Below are 20465 nucleotides of genomic sequence, written 5' to 3' on the forward strand. Positions count from 1 at the left end.
AGGTTTGGTGAAGATTTGATGGAGGAATTGGAAGAACTCTTGAGCTGTTTTTCTTGCTTTGTTGTTCGGCCAGATGAGGGAGCAAGAGAGAGAAATTGTGGTCTGAAATGAGGCTTCCAAAGGAAGCTTAATGACTAAGGATTGGGTGCACAAAAGTCAACCGCAAAAAGTGCGCGCACGCGCGCGTTTTGTGCTCGATTCCTCTCGCGTTTGTTTCACTAGTGTACTAAACTTCTAATGCATTTATATTCATATAAATATTATTCACTCTTAATTGTCCCAAAATAAGGGTCTAAAGTTCCTCAATTTAAATTGCGCGTGTGAAAACGCGTATCTCCAATTTAAGCGCAATAACGCGAAACTTCCGAGAAATTCTTATAACGATAGTACTAATAACTATCACTTGAGTATTTAAACATTAAAATGCCTAATTTAGGTCCATTGTACATGTCTCCAATATTTCAAACCTATTGTACTCTCAATCGATCAAGATTTCCAAAGACGTGTTCACTATTTTTACAAAACGAGCTTCCGAAAATTAATTTTTGAAACAAGTCATTTTAAAAATATAATGAAACTATATTTCCATGTAATTAGGTCTCAAGAGCTTAGAAAATAATATTCGGAGTAAAAGACCAAATAAATAATTAAATAAGCTAGAAATAGGAGATTAAATAAGTAAATTTTACGAGTCCTCACAACCTCCCCTCCTTAAAAGAATTTCGTCCTCGAAATTCATACCTTCTGTAATCTCAGACAACTCTGAACCGTGTGGTGTGTTCATGTCATGCGTTCTTTCAGATGCCATTGGTCGGTTTCTCCTTCCATTGACTTGTCGAGGAACAGTTCCATTTCCTTGTTGAGCAGTAGTTTCTCGTGGATACCTCCTTGGACAGTCATGAACTTTATGATTGGTACTCCCACATCCCATACACTTTCGTCCCTTTAGCCAACAGTTTTCTTCAGTGTGATTCGTCCTTCCACAATATCCACAAGTCGGACGAGGTGTTGTGACCTGACTTGCTTGCGAGGTTTTCTTTGATCGTGTTTGTCCTACTGAAGTCCCTCGTGACATAGTTCCTTTTGGTTCCTTTATCATGAGTGGTGCAGGAAGTAACAGTCCTACTTCATCCACTTCTTTTCTAACTTTGGGTGGTGGTCCATTTTTTCCTAGTGTACTGTCAGATGTATCTCTTTTCCTTTTTTGAAAAGCTCTCAGTTGAGATTTTGTGCTTTCTACCCTTTGCGCTTTTTCAAGAGCGTCACTAAATGTTTCAACCTGTGCTGCGGCAAGGGCATCTTGGATTTCCAAATCTAATCCTTGGATAAACCGTCTTATTCTCTTCCGTTCAGTAGCCACCAATTCTGGGGCATATGTAGATAACTTCGTAAAGCGTGTTTCATACTCAGCTACGCTTAAAGTTCCTTGACGAAGCTTTATAAAATCATCTTCTCTCTTTTCTTGGACAAGTGGAGGAAGAAATTTCTCATTAAATTCACGCACGAAGTTTATCCAAATTCTCGGAGTTTGATCTCTTTCCCACTTGTTTCTTATAACATTCCACCATGCTCGGGCTGCTCCTTCAAGTTGAAATACAGCAAATGTGACTTGTCTCTCCTCTGTGTAATCCAAGGCATCGAATATATTTCTTATATTTTCTAACCAATTCTCAGCCACCTCTGGATCAGGCCCTCCAGCAAACTTGGGCGGAGAGAATTTCTGAAACCGCTCTAAAGCTCGATCCTCCCCTATCTCTTGGTTTCCACGTTGGTTTCCTTGTCCAACACCTTGACCTTGTTGAGCTACCAAGAGCTCTAGGATATCCGTCATGCGAGTTAAAACTTGTCCTATCTGGTCATTTCCTCTCCCAGCACTTAGCTCAACGTTTTGATCGATATCGGACCCATTAGCTACTCTTTCATTTCGGGGTTGTCTAGGTTGACGTCCCTTTCGTTGTCCTCTAGTTTCCATGTCCACAACTAATCTATACGCACATGCATAACCCTCACACTTAGTTAAAATTGAACTACACTCATATACCAGTAGCAACATTTAAAGAGGATGAAGACACTTTCACAAATAACATTATCACTATGCAAGTAAACACAAACTAGAGTTCATTAAATCATAACACAAATTATGGCCAAGTAAAGTTCATGCCAAGTCAAAGTCAATAACAAAAATAAACAAGTGATTATCACAAGTACATTCATCTCCAAGGCGCAAACTCTTAAGTTCTACTCCCATCGTCTCACTATGAAAGATCACCAGTAGAGATTCACTAGATTAATTGGAACTAGACGATTCTCGTTCCCTAACATGCTCGATTTCAATCCCAACACAAGGATCTTTTGGGTTACGATATTTTCCATCTTCCACTCTTAATTATTGTACCATCTTAACCAAACAATTATTGGTTTCCTGTAACCATTCACATGAAATATCGATTCATTCTTATTCCCCACAAATGGAGATATAAAGTCCCTATGGTTGCTTTCCACTCCCAAGTACTCGGGTTCAAGAATCCAAAATAGGATAATTCACATCTCGAGCCGGCCGGTCCCAAGAGTAAATCACCACATTCGAGATTCCTACCCAACATACATATCAAATTCCCTCCAATTATCAAGATAAAGGTTTTACAACCTATAACATTCATGATTCACAACTTACATTTCTAGAAGGGCACTTAAGTCTTTACTTAATCACATAGTAAGGACCAAACACCACTTGGCCCTATCTTGCTCCTTTGTAGAGACCACGTGAAGTGGCTCTAAATTTCATCACTACAAGCAATCATTTAACTTTCAGAATAGTCCCACAGTCCGGCATCCTAAACATTTAAGCCTAGGATACACTACAAAATCTGAAGCCTAAGCTCTGATACCAATTGTAACGCCCCCACTTCTCCCTAAGGCGAACCAAAGGGTATCCGCGGGACGCCTGCCCAGCTCTCGCCAGGACTCACTACAATCCATCATTCAAAAGCTCGAAATACTTTAAGTAACTTCAATACATAATTAAAGTACTCCAAATATCTCACACTTACAATTATGCAGCTTCCAAGCTTAAATACAACCCAACGGAAAAGGGTACAATAGCCATCCGTTATAATATAACTTAAAGTTTTCAAAAGAAAACAATCTAGTACTACTCACGAGCACCCTTGGTCTCGAACCCTGTAAAAGAAAACCACAACGTGGGATGAGCTACACAGCCCAGTGAGGTTCCAATACACTCTAACAGTTCAAATAAATCAAGTAAGTTGGGCATATCATATGCATGGTTCAATGTTACACAATGGCGTGTTATCATGAGGTGATAATCATTGTACGAGTAATTTGAGACATTTATCATGGTATGAGACATTTATCATGAGACAGGTATCATGATATAAGTACATTGGTCAGGTAACAGGTATGGAGCATATCACAGGCATAGTTCAGGATTTCATGTTGACATTTTAGCATGAAACAATTATCATGATACAAGGTAAACATATACGGTAGGATACGGTGTTCCAGTGGAACTCTGTCGGTCATCTGCACCTTATGACTTCTGATCCCCACGGTACGGTCTGGCCATCGCCTTATCCCTCCAGTGGTAATACTCGAGTATACCGAAACGGTGGCCCAGGGTTCCAACCTACCCGACCGAGCCCAGTCCTGGCTCGAGTAGGTCAGTAACCAAGGGCAGGGCCCAAGTTCAGCTTAGAGCTTACAACATGCACAGGTAACCAAGTAATTCGACAAAAGGTAAAATTCATCATTTGAGTAGGTCGAGTGAGGTAAAGTACACACTCGCCTAATAATGATGGACAGCTTCATATAACATGTGATTCATGATAATCAAGTAATCAGGTGGTCAAGTAACCAAGTAAGTTGGTGATCACGTAAGCAGATAACCAAGTAAGCAAGTAACCAAATAGATTAGAAAACGGTAAGTAAACACGGTTAACGGTAAACGGTAAACGGTTAACGGTAGTAATTACGGTTAATTGGTAGACATATGTCATTTCAATAGGCCGCCATTGGCCGTTTTTCACTTTCACCACGTAAGAGTCGAGGAGATTTACTCCAACCGACTTATGCTTCCATAGCATAATTAATCATTTAAACACATCATGTAAATATGCTCTCCAAACATTTCATATCTAGTATTTCAAGTAATCACATAAGTATGCTCTTTAAGCATTTCATATCGAATAGTTCAAATATACCTACTTCAGGTGTTTCATGTCGAGTAATTCAAGTATACATTATTCAAATGTGCATGAGTGTGGTAAATACTTAATGACCATGGGTTAAGCATGTCATAGACTTATTCCAATTACGTATTCCTATATGGAACACTCACCTAGTCAAAACAAGCGAGTAGTTCTTAAACAAGCATCTTAGGTGTCCGCTCCGAGTTCCTCTGGGAGATTCCCTCGAGTGCCTGAGCAAACAATAATCAACTACCACTCAAAATCATTCTAATTATCGAGGAAAATTGTACACTAGTACAATCTAAGAAATTAACGCAGAGACAAGTCTAAGAGTTCGTGTAACTCGAGGTTCAAAAGTGGGTTTTAAAATACAAGACAAATCTGATTTCCATCTTTGAAATCAAATGTAAAACGATCAAATGATATTGAAGGAAAATGGAGGGTTTGAAACCCTTAGTTTCCTTTAAGTTAGAAAATTCCAGATTTAACAAGCAATATTTGAAAAATCATATTTCACTCTCCACAAGTCCAAAATTGGAAACCTTGGTACTGTTGGAATCCTCTTTCAAAGTACTAAAAGTTCTTAGAAGACACTTTTCCACGAATGTAAGTGAAAGGCACTCAAATTTTGGCTCAAAGTTGGTAACTTGAATTACCAAGACAGATTTAAGTTGGTTTTTGGCCAACTTTAGAAATTCGGCAAAAATTCACTTGTTTTGAACTAACCTTTGAAATTTGGAAATCAATTAGTGTTGCAATCCAAGAGTATAACAAAACAAGCGGAACGAGAAACGGAGTTTCGAGCACCAAGATATAGTACCTCCAAGTTGCTGAAAAAGTTAAGACTGTTGGGCTATTTTCCAGGTTTAAAACTAGATTTGAAATATCATTCGGTCATCAAGTTGGCATTAGAAATACATCAAACTTGGTACACTAAATCTTCCATGTGTGAACAACATTTCTACTAAGTTTCGTACAAAAACTCTCACGGTAAGGTAGTCATTAAAACAACCAAAGTTTATGAAGAGTTTCAAGGCTAAACTACCTTCTCACTTTTCTTTCGTTTACAAACTTTTTGTACCATGAAATCAGTTCCAAATCTCTCCATTATTGAAACCAAGAGTTCATAAACATCCACTGAGCAATTTAAAGACCATTGACATCCAAATTTTAGAAATAAAACTCTCCAAATCAGATTTGACCATTTGGCTAAGAGAAAACGAAAAGTTTTCCAGATTCGATGAGCGAATTTTGTGACATCATTTGCATATCAAAATGGTCTTAGAATATTACCAAATTTTGTACAATTAAACCTCCATATGAGGATTAATCTTCTATCAAATTTCATTTGAAAATTCACACGGGAAGGTAGTTAACTAAACCATCAAAGTTCAGGAAATTTCCCAAGGTAAAACTGTCTTCTAGCTCTTCTTTCCTTTTTAAACATTTTGTCCAAAGCAACCAACCCAAATCTGGTTTATTTGTGAAACAAAGTCCAAGGAACATCTAATCTAAAGTTTGGTAGATGTCGGACATCAAAGTTTCCAAAACAACAAGTCCCAAATCATTGTTAGTTACAAATCTGTCCAAGTGGAAAATTCTATCACTGTAGCAGTTTCAAACTTTGGCCACAACTCACTCCATTCAACTTGGAATTGGGCGTGGTTGATGGCGTTGGAAAGCTCTCTTCTAAAGCTGAATTTTCTCAGAAGAAACCATTTTCAAATTCCATTCAAAAATAGCTCGTTTTTGAGCATCAAGAAGCAATTTCTGTCCTGTCTCCTGGAGAGCAACGAAACAGGACAGTGATATTCAATCGAATGGTGTGGCTCACTCAAGTGGAACCAGAATGTGAAATTGGTACCGATGGAAAGCTAGGAATGTCTAGTTTCCAATGCCGCAAATGGCACTTGATTTCGACATCGGAACAAAGAGTTATGGCCGTTACAAAATGACTGCCTGGGCAATACGGGATTCATTTTCCAGTTTTGCTAACTTTGGAAATCAACTCATTTGACCAACCAAATCATGTTATTTTTCAATGAAATTTTGTACACACTTACAATAATAGATAAACAACATAATCAATTCATTAGAATCTCAAAATCTGGCACGAAAACGGTCGGACAAGGCAGGGGTAAAACGGTCACTTTTGCTCCAAGCACCTCCTTTGATTTTCTACCAACAATACAACATTAATCTACTAATATAAGCACTAAACCACCATTAATTTCATCATCCAACATCAAATCAGCAACAACCCAAGAGTGGGAGTTCATAGAGCCCACTTTCACATTTTATACCATAAACAAGACTACCCACATGATTATATAACCTTATATGTGCAATAAATCTTACAAAAACTAAGATCTATGGGTTGGATGATTTGCTACCTTCTTGGATGATTAGATCAGAAATTTTGGTCACTCTTTGCTCCAGAAAACCGTGGCTTTTCAGCTCCCTTTTGCAGCTCAAAATACTCCTCAAGTGTTAAGCTAAGTGTAGTTCGAATTTGGAGTGAATTGGAAGAGGTTTGGTGAAGATTTGATGGAGGAATTGGAAGAACTCTTGAGCTGTTTTTCTTGCTTTGTTGTTCGGCCAGATGAGGAAGCAAGAGAGAGAAATTGTGGTCTGAAATGAGGCTTCCAAAGGAAGCTTAATGACTAAGGATTGGGTGCACAAAAGTCAACCGCAAAAAGTGCGCGCACGCGCGCGTTTTGTGCTCGATTCCTCTCGCGTTTGTTTCACTAGTGTACTAAACTTCTAATGCATTTATATTCATATAAATATTATTCACTCTTAATTGTCCCAAAATAAGGGTCTAAAGTTCCTCAATTTAAATTGCGCGTGTGAAAACGCGTATCTCCAATTTAAGCGCAATAACGCGAAACTTCCGAGAAATTCTTATAACGATAGTACTAATAACTATCACTTGAGTATTTAAACATTAAAATGCCTAATTTAGGTCCATTGTACATGTCTCCAATATTTCAAACCTATTGTACTCTCAATCGATCAAGATTTCCAAAGACGTGTTCACTATTTTTACAAAACGAGCTTCCGAAAATTAATTTTTGAAACAAGTCATTTTAAAAATATAATGAAACTATATTTCCATGTAATTAGGTCTCAAGAGCTTAGAAAATAATATTCGGAGTAAAAGACCAAATAAATAATTAAATAAGCTAGAAATAGGAGATTAAATAAGTAAATTTTACGAGTCCTCACATCACTTACCAAGAAACAAGAGAGAGGAGGATGTTGGACACCTTAAACCTTCAAACAAAGTTCACCAAACAACTTACTAGCTCTAGAAGGAAGAATTTTATGGAGTGAAATGGATGGAAGCAAATGTTTTTGGTTGATTTGCACCAAGTAGAAGCTTGAAAATTGAAGAAATCTCCTTCCTTTCTTGCTCAAGGTGGCCGGCCAACAAGGAGAGAAAAATGGTGAATTTTGTGCCATTTTTTGGATATTTAACCTTTGGTCAAAAAAGTCAAAATTGTGAATAGTAATTCTTAAAAGGCATCCAATAAGAAAGTGACACTTGTCACCTCCATTAATGCCTTCTTATCTTTCTTTTCTCTCTCACATCAATCACTTCACACACTCTACTTATCACTTAACACCCGATAAATTTTACACAGTATCCGAAACTTAACCTTATTGGCCGAATTTTTCCGAACTTTTCGCACTAGTGGGTCCCACGTCCAATATATATTCTTAATTTTCTAAAAATTCTCCAATACTAGAAAAATCATCTAAAAACTATAATTGCTCATAAAATCTACCAGGAAAATATTTCTAAGCCCGAAAATGCAGAAAACATGCAATTAAGGGGAAATAAACCCTAGGGAAAATATTAGGGTTTTACGGGTTCTCACAATATTTGCATGAAACGGTTATCATTATATAAAATAAACACACATTGAAAGATACGGTGTTCCATTGGAACTATGTCAGTCAACTGCACCTTATAACTTCCGGATCCGCTCGGTTTGTCTGGTCACCACCTTATCCCTCCAGTGGTAATACTTGAGTATATCGAAACGGTGGCCCAAGGTTCCAACCTACTTGACCGAGCCCAGTCCTGGCTCAAGTAGGTCAGTAACCAAGGGCAGGGTCCAAGTTCAGCTTAGAGCTTACAACATGCACAAGTAATCAAATAACTTGGTGAATGGTAAAATTTACTCTTTTGGTAGGTCGAGTGAGATAAAGTACACACTCGCCTTAAAATGGTGAACAATTTCATATGAGCAATTACTAGCAACAATTAACACATAAACACGTAAGCAATATTTGATAATTTCATGTGAACATGTAATTTACAGTAATCAAGTAATCAACTACCAGGTAATCAAATAGATAGGAAAACGGTAAGTAATTACATTAAACGGTTAACGATTGACAGTTAACGGTTAACAGTTGACGGTTAACAGTAATAATCACGGTTAATTGGTAGACATTAGTTATTTTAATAGGCCGCCATTGGCCGTTTCTCACTTTTACCACTTAAGAGTCGAGGAGGTTCACTTTAATTGACTTATGCAGCCATAGCATAATTAATCATTTAAACACTTCAGGTAAATGTACAATTCAAGTATTTCATGTCGAGTAATTAAAGTATATACACTTCAAGTATTTTATGTCGAGTAATTCAAGTAGTCACGTAAATATGCACTTCAAACATTTCATGTCGAGTAATTCAAGTATACCTTACTTAAATATCCATGAGTGTGGTAAATACTTAACATGTAGCACTTAACACTTGACAATCATGGAATAAACATGTCATAGACTTATTCAAATTACGTACTCCTATATGCAACACTCACCTAGTCAAAACAAGTGAGTAAGCGCCAAAACAAGTGTTTAGGCGTCCGCTCCGAGTCCTTCTTGAAGGTCCCCTTGAACGCTTGAGCAAATAACCATCAATTGTTATAAACTATCACTTAGAACCCCTACTTATCAAAGAAAGTTGTACTAGTATACAATTTAAGGAGAATTCATGAATTGAGTCTTAATTATTTATAATCGAGACTCGGAAGTGGGTTTCAAAAATACAAGAGAAATCTGATTTTTACTTTTAAAATCAAGTGTAAAATGGTCTAGCAATATCGGAGGAAAATGGAGAGTTTGAAACCCTCAATTTCTTTTAAGTTCGGAAATTTCAGATTCGGCAAGCAAATTTTGAAAAATCAGATCTCACTCTCTATGAGTCTAAAATTGGAAAAGTTGGTACCGTTGGAAACTAATTCCAAAGTACTAAAAGTTTTTAGAAGACACTTTTCCATGATTCTAAATGGAAGGTATTCAAAATTTGTCTCAAAGTTGCTGTTTTGGCTTGCGAGACAGTTTCGGGGTTGGTTTTCGGCAAAGTTTGGAAATTCAGTAAAATTCACACAATGTGAACCAGCCTCTAAAATTTGGAACTCAATTAGAGTCGCAAACATAGTTTAAAACATAATAATCAGAACAAGAATTGGAGTTTTGAGCACCACGATATAGTAGCTCAAAGTTGATGAAAAATCAAAATTTTTAGGCAATTTCTAGATTCAAATCACAAACTTTGGGACTTTGGTTAAGCATTAAAACGGACTCGGAATGGCACCAAATTTGGCAGTATTATACTACCATATAGGGGCTATTCCTCTGTCGAATTTCATGGAAAAATATGTACGGGAAGTCGGTTAACAAAGTCACGAAAGTTTTTAAATTTTCAAGGCAAAGCTGCCTTGTGCTACCATTTCCCTTTTCTAAATCATTTGGCTAATGAAATATTTTCAAACATAGTTCATTTGCATAGACAATGTCTAAGTAACATTCAAGATATATTTTCTTAGGTGATTAACACCAAGAATTTCGAAATAACAAGTCCTAAGTCAAGATTGGCCATTCGGCTAAGAGAAAAGGAAAAGTTTTCCAGATTCAAAGAGCAATTTCGGGACATCATTTGCATATCAAAATGGTCTTAGAAAATCACCAAATTTGGCACAATTAAACCTCCATATGAGGACTACTCCTCTATCAAAGTTCAAGAAATTTTCCAAGGCAAAACTGTCTTCTAACTCTTCTTTCCTTTTTAAACATTTTGTCCAATGCAACCAACCCAAATTTGGTTTATTTGTGAAACAAAGTCTAAGGAACATCTAATATAAAGTTTGGTAGATGTTGGACATCAAAGTTTCCAAAACAACATGTCCCAAATCAAGTTAGGCCATTTAACTAGCCAAAAGAGAATTTTTAAGCAAAAATCCAGGTCTGTAATTTGGCCATATCTAACTCAATTCAACTTGGAATTGAGTATAGTTGGTGGGGTTGAAAACTTGATTCATAAGGTGTCAATTTCTCAGAAGAAATTATTTTTTAAAATCTGTCCACAACTAGCTCATTTTTGAGCATCAAGTTGCAACTCAAGACGTGGACTCCAGTGAACCAGCGAAACAGGACAGTCATGTTCAAATGAGTGGTATGGTTCACTCAAGTGGAGTCTAGATATGGATTTTATACCATTGGAAAGCTGAGAATGTCTAGTTTCCAGTGCCGGAAACGGCACTCGATTTCGATATCGGAGCAAAAAGTCATGGCCGTTTGTGAACTTCCGAAATCACAACGTTTGCCAACCAAATTACATTATTTTTCAATGAAACTTTCTGCACAATCATATAACATGTATACATCATAAACAAGTCATTAGAACTTAAAAAATTTGCACTAAAGTGCACGAACATGCCAGAGGTAAAACTGTCACTTTTGTCCATTACACCTTCTTTGAGTTTCCTTTCATCAATATAACTTATATCCACTAATTTAAGCACTAAACCAACATTAATCACATCAAAACCCATAAAATCAGTCCTCAAGTCATTGTGGGAGTTCATAGAGCTCACACACCAAAATCCAACATAAATAAATCTACCCACATGGATATATGAGTTCACAAGTGCAATATAACTTCCATAAACTAAAATTCAAGGGGTTGATCATCATTACCTCCTTAGATGATCAAGATCAGAAATTTTTGGTCACTTTGAGCCCCAAGAAAATCGTGGAAATGAAGCTTTCTTCCTAACTTAAGTGAATCTCCAAGTTGTTTGCAAGTTGTAGTTAAATTTTGGAGTGATTTGGGTGAGAAATGAGGGAGTTGTTGAAGAAGAATTTTGGTTGTCTTCTTCCTTAGAGTGATGCACGGCTGGTAGAGGAGAAAAGAAAGGTTGTTGCAGCTACAAAAGCTTCTGAAGAAAGCTTAAGAATGTGTGGCTAAGAATACTCCAAAAGTCAACCAAAACTAGTGCGCGTACGTGCGCGTTTCGTACTCGTTTCCTTTCGGGTTTCTTTCGTTAGTGCACTAAACCTCCAATGTACTTGTATTCATACTATTATTATTCACTCTTAATAGTCTAGAATAAATTCCTTAATTCTCCAATTAACCGATCCGACTTGATATACACGAATTTTCGATTTATGCGCGCTACGGTGAAACCTCTAAGAAATTCTTGTAACGATAGTACTACTAACTAATACTTGAGTACTTAAACAAAAAAATACCTATTTTTAAGGCTGATGTATAAGTCTCCAATTTTTCAAACTCACTGTATCCCCAAATCGATCACTGTCTCGAAAACGCGTATTCACTATTCTCACTAAACGAGCTTCCAAAAATTAATTTCCATAACAAGTCATTTTAAAAATACACGTAAGTCATAGTTCAATGTAATTGGGTCTAAAAAGGTTAGAAAATAATATTCGGGCAAGCAGGTAATTAAATATTTAAATAAACTCGTAACAGGAGTTTAAAATAAATAAATTTTGCGAGTCCTCATGACTTTTCTTAATTCACTATTGATCATTCTTACTTTTCCAAAATTAATACACCCTTAATTTAAATATAGTCTCGAAAAACGTGTACTTGTTGTTCCGAACTAAACGAGTTTTCGAAAAGTAACTTTTCTAACAAAACACTTTAAAAATATAAGAGAAGCGTTTTTCCATATAAATGAATTTTAAATAGTCGAATTAAATAATTAATTAAGCCAGTAAAATAAAATAAAATAAGGAAATTTTCGGGTCCTCACACCTCTTCTCGCCTAGCAAACGCACAGACTCTGGCCAGCTTTGAGCTGGCCCGGTTTTCCTTTGAATCGCATACAGAAAATACCCACAACTCATTCTTTTTGGTTCAAACTTTTCATTCGGACATTTTATCAAACAACTAACGGGCATGGATAATTTCAGCAATTGCTCGCTCAAATGATATAAGTCAGAGCCCAAAATTTATCAGCAACACAAAGGAACACAGTCCAATCAACATACAAAGCATGTGTATTCAAAAAAAACATGAACGATCAACATGAAATTGAAGCAACGTGCTCACGGCAGACCACGGCAGACACGCTTTGAAATCTTTCAGAGCTTATGTTGGAACAAAAATTGGATTGTGAAGGAGAAAATTAACTTACAATGGCCTCTTGCAGTGAAAAGTCGTGGATGACAGTGGCGGATTCCGATGAGGTAACGGCGAGTGGCGGTGGTTCCGATGGCTCTTCCGATGGACTTTCCTTGTTTTCCTCCGCCACCAGTAGCTATCTTTTTCTTTCTTCTTGTTTCTTGCCTTTTCGTAGCTGAAGCTTTTTCTTTCCTTTTCTTCGTCTACCTCTCTCTGACTTCCTTGTCCGTCGCTCCTCTTTTCCTCTGTTCTTGCAACTCTGTTTTCCTTTGCTCTATTTTTCTTTTTCATCCGAAGCCTCTTGCCCTCTGTTTTCCTTCTTTCCATTTCAACCCGATGCCCATTTCTTTGCTTTTTTTTGTTTTGCTCCTGCCTTGCTCTGTTCTTCCGCCAAAGCCTTCCTCTCTGTTTTTTTGTTTTGCCCGTAAATTTTTCTCCTTGCTAATCCTTGTCCGCCGCCTCTTTTCCTCTGTTGTTTCCTCGTTTCCTCTCTGGCTCTGTTTTTCTTACCCACCGCTGAAGCCTCTCTCGATTCCCCTTTTAGTTTCCGTCGTTTTTCCTTTGCTCTGTTTTTTTTTCTTTTCCTTTGCTATCAGACCAAGCTCCCTATTTTTTTTTCCCAAAAGATCTCTCTTCAAAACCTAGTCGTAACCCCTTTTTTTGTTTTTGATTTTTGTTCTCCCAAAATTACCTAAACCAACCAAGTGTCCCAACACCTCACCTTCTAGGTGTTGTGTTGTCAAAAACACAAAGGTACACTTGTCCCATATGCAAATTTACACCTATTCACACATTTTTCCTTATTATTATTTTTTATTTTTTCTTTCAAAAAATTAATTTAAGTAAAGAAACAAAATTATATATATTTTTCAAATTGAATCGAAAATGATTAAAACAACTTTTTGTGAAAATTTTCTTTTTTTGAAATTTAAATACTAAAAATGTCTTAAAATAAAAACTAAGAGACTAAAAATGAATAATAATAAACATTTAATCAATGAAAATAAAAATAATAGTAAATAAAACTAAATTAAAAATTTGGTGTCTACAGTGGGTTTTCTTGACAAAAGGGGGTTAGGTTTTTTTTTTTGGGTATCTTACTGTAAAACGGTTGAAACTGTTTCCCTTCATTTTCTTGAAGTTCTTGTTAAACTTACCTTGTTCTTGGAATTCTTGACATATCTTGGGATACTAGGATTGCTGACGAGGGTTTCTTGAATTCTTGAAGCAAAGACTCTTGATACAAGTTCTTGTTTCTTGAAACCAAAATAGTGGCTGTGGTGTGCATAACCCAACCTGTTCTTGAAACTTTGAGTTTGATCCGAATAGACAAAGGAATAAAAGAACAAATCTGTTTTGCGTTTGAAAAAAACAAAGAGAAGAAACACAAGAAAAAGAAAATAGATTTGAGTGAAGAAAGGTGTTTTGGTTTGGGAATCCTAGTTGGTTTTGGGTTTGACAAAAACAATTCTAGCCACCATCGAAGACTAACAAATCTGATGTCGCGCCCCATTTTTTGATAAATAAATAAATTAAATGGTTTTAAAAAAAAATGTATTTTGTGATTGGAAAATGAATTGTGATTTAAAAGAAAGATGGGTCTAAATGGGACTTTTGAAAATGCGACGATTTAACCCAAGAAAAATAGTTCAAAAAGGATTTTTTTTTTATGAAAAATGGAGTCGCCACTTGGTATAGAGTTAGGGTGTACCAAGTCACCCAAAAAGTGAATTTTTAAGGAAAAAAGTAAGAAACCCTTTTGATCGACTCCTAGTCCACGCAAACAAAGAAAAAGGTTCGGGAGTCACATTTGACGAAGGGAAAGGCAAGGATAAAAATCCAAGGCACCCCTTCGACCAAGCCAAGGCTAGTTGCGTGATTTAATCAAAGATTTTCTTGTTTTAACCAAAGAATTTATTACATTTGGATGTACTACATGAATGCAAACCCTAGACCTAGGGGTATTGGGGGAAATTTCCCTTCAAAGGTTGAGTGGTGCCAATCACATTAATTGTGAAGCCCAATAACGATCCTTTGAAGAAGTCACGAATAATGCGAGTGGGATGCAAATGAATGGAGTGCATGTATGCAATGTGAGGACATGAGTTTGAAAAAAAGTAATAAAAGGCAATAATATGTAAGTGAAAATGTGCACGTGAGTGGGCAAGGTGCGGTGTGTGAAATGATAATATGAAGTACATGTGTGCAAGTGATGATAAAAGTGTTCGTGTGTAAGTGAAGGGATAAAAAGGTGTACGTGTGCAAATGAGAGAAAAAGTGTTCGTGTGTAAGTGAAGGGATAAAAGGTGTACGTGTGCAAATGGAGGGATAAAAGGTGTACGTGTGCAAATGGTAGGAAAAAATGAAAGTGTAATGATAGAGTGGATGCATGAACCTAGGGAATTCATGCATAATGGGTACGGGGAGACCTAAATCGTGACTCAATTTGCCCTTTGATAGAGAGGATACAAGCGTGCTAAGGCTTAGAAAAAAGCCACACTCGTCTATATCCCATATTTAAGGGGACTCTCAAGCAAATGAACCCTATAACTAGCATGAAATGCAAAAATCCTAAAATGGAGGGAAAAGGGGTTCGAGGTGCATGCCAAATGATAAAACTAAGAAAAATGCATGAAATGAAGTGAAACATGCAAACATGTACTAATGAGGGGAAATCCCTAAGGGTCTAGCGTTGGACTAGCCCATTCTATGAATTCCGACTAGCGTTGGACTAGCGGAAACGGAACAATGAACCACAACTAGCGTTGGACTAGTGTGGCGACGGGAAAGGGGGCCACAACTAGCATTGGACTAGTGTGGTGACGTCCATTCATCCATCACATTCATTCATGACTATAAAAAGCGAGTAGACATGCGAATCACTTATAAACACGTAGCACATAACACTTAGCATGCTTGACTAGATGCAAGGACCTAAAAAGGCGATTAAACACGTAACACGTAGGCATGCAACCAAGCTAATGAACTTACTACATTCACTAACTAAAACAAAAGGGGAAAAGGAAAATGGACCAAATTGCTCGCCACAGCCCTATCTATTACAAGCCAAGAGGTGTACACATACCCCATTTAAAAGAATAATTTAATAAAAGCAAGAAGGAATGAAATAATGGAACTAAAGAATGGTAAGGAAAGCAAATTAGGCATGCGATTCACACTTAGCACATTGGATCACATAGGAGAGACAAAAGGGATAAAAGAAATTATACCTCCCTTGAAATGAAGCTCTAATGGAGTGAAATCAACTTATTTACCCTCCAAAATAATAAAGGAGTCAAGGTGCCAATTTATTTGACAAATAATCACAAATGACAAAAAATAAACATGAATTTGAATCAATTAAATCATGTCAACAAACCACATTTAAGAAGTCACAAGAAGAAAGGACTTGATTGCAAAAATTAATAAAGTCTTGGGGTCAAAATTACAGAAAAATAAAGTTCAAGGACCTAATTGCAATTAAAGTAAGGACCGAATTCAAAGTAGTTGAAAATATCTAGGGCCACAGTGAAATTAAAGAAAAGTACAGGGACTGATCTGCAAATGCATTCTCTGGTTTCTTAATGGACCAGGCCATGGGGCCATTTATTATTTGTTTGGGCCAAAGCTTCCCAGCCCAATGGAAATTCAGAACAAAAAGGGAATGGGCCATTTTATTTGTTCGTTGGGGCCAAGCTCTTCCTAGCCCAACCGAAAAACCCAAGCAAAAACAGATGGGCTAGCTTTCACTTTCCAGCAAAGCAAATCCAACCAACAGAGTGGGCTTCACCTCTTAAACCCAAACCAGAAATCCAAACAAACGAAATTAAGCCCACTTTTCAAACCCAACCAAATATTATTACCCAAAAAAACCAAATCATAAAACTAAACTCAACAAGATTAGCAAATCAAATAAAATTATCAAGCCACAATTATGATCTAAAATCAAGAATTAATCCACCCAAAAGACGACTTGAAAAATGAAAGGATAATTAAAGTCTAAAAGGGCAAAATTGGTTTAATTACCCAAAGGTTTTAGGCCATATCAGAATAGGGGAAATTCAAGGGATTCAAATGCAACCAAAGCAGGGACCTAATTGAATGAATTATAGCAGCTTGGGGGGGGGCAAAATGTAATTTTTCCTTTTGATTTCATGCATGTATACGTAGAAGGACCAATCTTTTCTTTACTTTGAGCTGCAAATGAAAGCTGGAATCTGCAAATTTCTGCCGCAAACTTTGGCAGCTTTGAGCCATGCGTATTTCAAACCAGAAAAGAAAGGAAAAAACATGCAAATGCTGGAGAATTCAATGCAAAATGGCTCGACAATCCTGCTCTGCATTTTCCAGCAAACATTCATGCCAAATTCTGGAAAATCATGCAAAACATGTAAAGAAAAAAAGAAGAGAAAAAAAAACAAAAGGCTGCTGCAACTTTTTTTAAGATTCCTACACCATTTCTGCCATGACTTTCTCTCCATCTCATCAGGCAAACAGGTTCACTAGATATTTGGATTTAACTCTCAGCTATCAACTAAAACAATAGCTAAATTTTGTTGCAGTTTTAAAGCAAGAAGTCTAAGCAGACCGACAGGGATAAAAGGAGCTAAACAGCAAAAGAATGGGAAAAATGCAGCAGGAATTTTTTCTACAACTTGCTGTGAAACATTACCAACAAAACATCAACTTTGAACCCAAAACAACCACAAGATGCAACCCCAATCATCAAACAAGCCAAATATTACACTTTATTGCAAGATTTCTGGTTGCTGGGTTTCTTTTTGCAAATTGCAGCGCATGAACTTAGATACATTTTCAGAGGAGCTGGTCGTATAAATGCCCTTTCCTTTCAAAGATGACATCTTGCTACTAAAATGCAGTCCAGGAACAAAAATAACAACGTCGAACAGATTTGGAACCCAACAAAGTATATCCCGTAACCTAGGAACAAAAGATCGCAGCTTTACGACTATCGGTAAGGAAATAGCTACTGTAATCCAGACTTTTCCATGCTCACGGACTCAAAATCAAGAGAGACAATCAAAAACACCAAGTAAACCCCTGATTTCATAGACACAGATTTAGTAACAAAGATTGTCCATAGGATAAAGTCAAGAAAGAACCTTACAGCGTTGTTTTTCTGATGAATTTTATCGGCAAAAACTTGAGTAGCAACCCTCTTCGTTCTTTTTGATTTGACCAGAGACCTCAAAGCTTTGCCCAGCCGTGACCTTCTTGGTTCTCCTCCTCCTTCAAGCTTTCTCAGCCTTCAAGCCCTCTAGTGTTTTTCTTTTCCTCTCGCTGCTGTTTTTATCTAGCCCGATGTCCGATCTTCCCCTTCCTCATCTCTTTTCCTCTTGCGGCGCCCCTTTTCTTTTCTTTTGCTCTCAGATTTCTCCCTTCCTCTCATCCAGCCATCATAAACTCCACTCTTAGCTTCCTCTCGAAACTCCCTCAGCTATCCTTCTCTCACTCTATCTATCCCCTTTCCCTTTTTTTTCAGCCCCGGATTTTCAATCCCTTTTTTATCCAGCCGTCCCCTTCAATCCCCTTGGTTCCTTTCTTTTCACTGTTAACCTTCCCTTTCTCCCAGCCGCAAGCCTTTTTTTTTTGATTTTCTTAGCCGTCTTCCCCCCTTTGTCCTCTCTTGCGACTTCCGTTTTTTTTTTCCTCAGCCTCCTACCCTAGCTCCCTTCTAGAATCCCCTTCTCCAGGTGTCCTAGACACCTGGCTTCTTATGCTAAGATTTACCCCCCAAAGGACCTCCTGAAATCTGGTTTGCAAGCTGCGGCAAAACGCAGCTTGCATGCTGCGTATTTTTTTTTTTTTTTTTTTGTTTAACAAAATGATAATGATAAAATTAAAAAGAAAAACAACAAATTAATTAACATTGGCTAGCAATAAATAAACTAAAAACAATAAACAACAAAAACAATTGCAATTTTTCATTTTCCTTTCTTCTTTTCTTTTTCGTTTTTCTCATTTTCTCATTTTTCCTTTTTTCCCTTTTTTTTTCAAAAAAAAACAGTGAACTTAAAAATGAAAACAAACAACTAAAGCGTATTTTTGAGTGCCTTTTCCATTTTCCAAATTTTATGTTAAAATTCTTATAAAATAAAAATAAAAATAAAAAAAAACGAAATAAAGCTAAAATGAAATAAAAATGCTATAAAAATACTAGAAAAATATCCAACACTAAAAAATTAAATAAAAGTAGAAATAAAATGGCTCAAAATTTTGGTGTCTACAGTTTGCCCCTCTTTGTCTGAGTTTTGGAAAAACTTGAGACAAAGAAGTAGACACCAAATACTTACCTGCTTTATTCGGTGGCGAACGTCACGAACGGTGGACGTTTTAGAAATGGGGACTGACCCCTTTTGACAAAAACTTAAAATGGAATTGACTTAGACGGGAATTTTAAAGCGGGACTGACCCGAAAGAAATTTAAACGGGACTGACCCGAACAGAATTTAAACGGGACTGACCCGAACAGGAATTTAAACGGGACTGACCCGAATAGAAATTTAAACGGGACTGACCCGAACAGAATTTAAACGGGACTGACCCGAACAGAATTTTAAACGGGACTGACCCGAACAGGAATTTAAACGGGACTGACCCGAACAGAAATTTAAACGGGACTGACCCGAACAGAATTTAAACGAACAGAATTTAAACGGGACTGACCCGAACAGGAATTTAAACGGGACTGACCCGAACAAGAATTTAAACGGGACTGACCCGAACAGAAATTTAAAATTGGGATAGACCCATGGGATAGACCCGGACAGAAATTTAAATGAGACGAATTGAAGTGAGATGGAGTATTGGTGGGGTTGACCCATGTTTATTGGTGATGCAAATGAAAGAAGCGAAATGTAGTGTTAATGGGACTGAGCCACGTTCCAGTGGCTGTGAAACTGAAATGTTCACTGGCGGGACTGACCCACGTTCCAGTGGCTATGAAAATAACATGCTTTGACAATCGGACAGTGGGATCAAACCCGAACCTGCCGTGATGAACTTGATTTGATTTTTGATTTTGATTTTTTTTTGTTTTTTGATTTTTTTGATTTTTTTTGATTTTTTTGATGATTTTTTTTTTTGATTTTTTGATTTTTTGATTTTTGAGAAACTTTCCAAAGATAATTTGCCCCAGTATGATGAATTGGTCAGTGGGAATCGATCAGTGGTATAAAGCACGTTCAGCGGGATAAAACCCGGTCCTGACAAGATTGGCGGGATGAAACCCGGTCCTGACAAGATTGGCGGGATGAAACCCGGTCCCAACGAAGTAAGCGGTCAGCGGGATAAAACCCGGTCCTGCCGAAGTAATTGGCGGGATAAAACCCGGTCCCAATGTGATAAAAGCGGTCAGCGGGATTATACCCGGTCCTGCCGAGAGAATTGGTCAGTGGGATTATACCCGGTCCTGCCGAGAGAATTGGCGGGATAAAACCCGGTTCCAATGTGATAAAAGCGGTCAGCGGGATTATACCCGATCCTGCCGAAGTAAGCGGTCAGCGGGATAAAACCCGGTCCTGCCGAGGTAAGCGGTCAGCGGGATAAAACCCGGTCCTGCCGAAGTAAGCGGTCAGCGGGATTATACCCGGTCCTGCCGAGGTAAGCGGTCAGCGGGATAAAACCCGGTCCTGCCGAAGTAAGCGGTCAGCGGGATTATACCCGGTCCTGCCGAGAGAATTGGCGGAATAAAACCCGGTCCCAATGTGATAAAAGCGGTCAGCGGGATAAAACCCGGTCCTGCCGAAGTAAGCGGTCAGCGGGATAAAACCCGGTCCTGCCGAAGTAAG

The 20465-nt window shown here is 37.6% G+C and overlaps 1 protein-coding gene and 1 long non-coding RNA gene across 6 annotated transcripts in view; both read right to left on the reverse strand.

Annotated features, from left to right (window-relative positions):
• The window catches only part of LOC140035335 (uncharacterized), a 49311-nt gene extending 30104 nt beyond the window's left edge, over positions 1-19207 (reverse strand). For 2 of the 4 annotated variants that reach the window (XR_011839462.1, XR_011839459.1), the window contains exon 1: positions 12668-19207. This is a non-coding gene — a long non-coding RNA (uncharacterized lncRNA). The remainder of the gene's footprint in view (positions 1-12667) is intronic. The other 2 variants (XR_011839461.1, XR_011839460.1) reach the window with 2 other exon arrangements.
• On the reverse strand, positions 307-7072 carry LOC140035334 (uncharacterized). Of its 2 annotated transcripts, none has more exons than XM_072075933.1 (2): positions 6602-7072; positions 307-3180 (listed from the first exon to the last, which is right to left on the reverse strand). In XM_072075933.1, exon 2 carries the CDS (start codon positions 2051-2053, stop codon positions 686-688), a length of 1368 nt encoding a protein of 455 aa, XP_071932034.1. In that variant the 5' UTR covers positions 2054-3180; positions 6602-7072; the 3' UTR covers positions 307-685. The 2 variants fall into 2 exon arrangements, 1 of the variants encoding a protein (XP_071932034.1); XR_011839458.1 differs by lacking the exon at positions 307-3180 and adding an exon at positions 4161-4438.
• Positions 19208-20465: the final 1258 nt, after the last annotated feature.

Source organism: Coffea arabica, chromosome 2c (genome assembly GCF_036785885.1).
Source record: "Coffea arabica cultivar ET-39 chromosome 2c, Coffea Arabica ET-39 HiFi, whole genome shotgun sequence".
NCBI classification, from domain to species: domain Eukaryota; kingdom Viridiplantae; phylum Streptophyta; class Magnoliopsida; order Gentianales; family Rubiaceae; genus Coffea; species Coffea arabica.

Excerpts from the sequence above, each read along its gene's own strand:
- LOC140035334 (XM_072075933.1), bottom strand. The coding sequence starts at position 2,053 with ATGTTGCTACTGGTATATGAGTGTAGTTCAATTTTAACTAAGTGTGAG.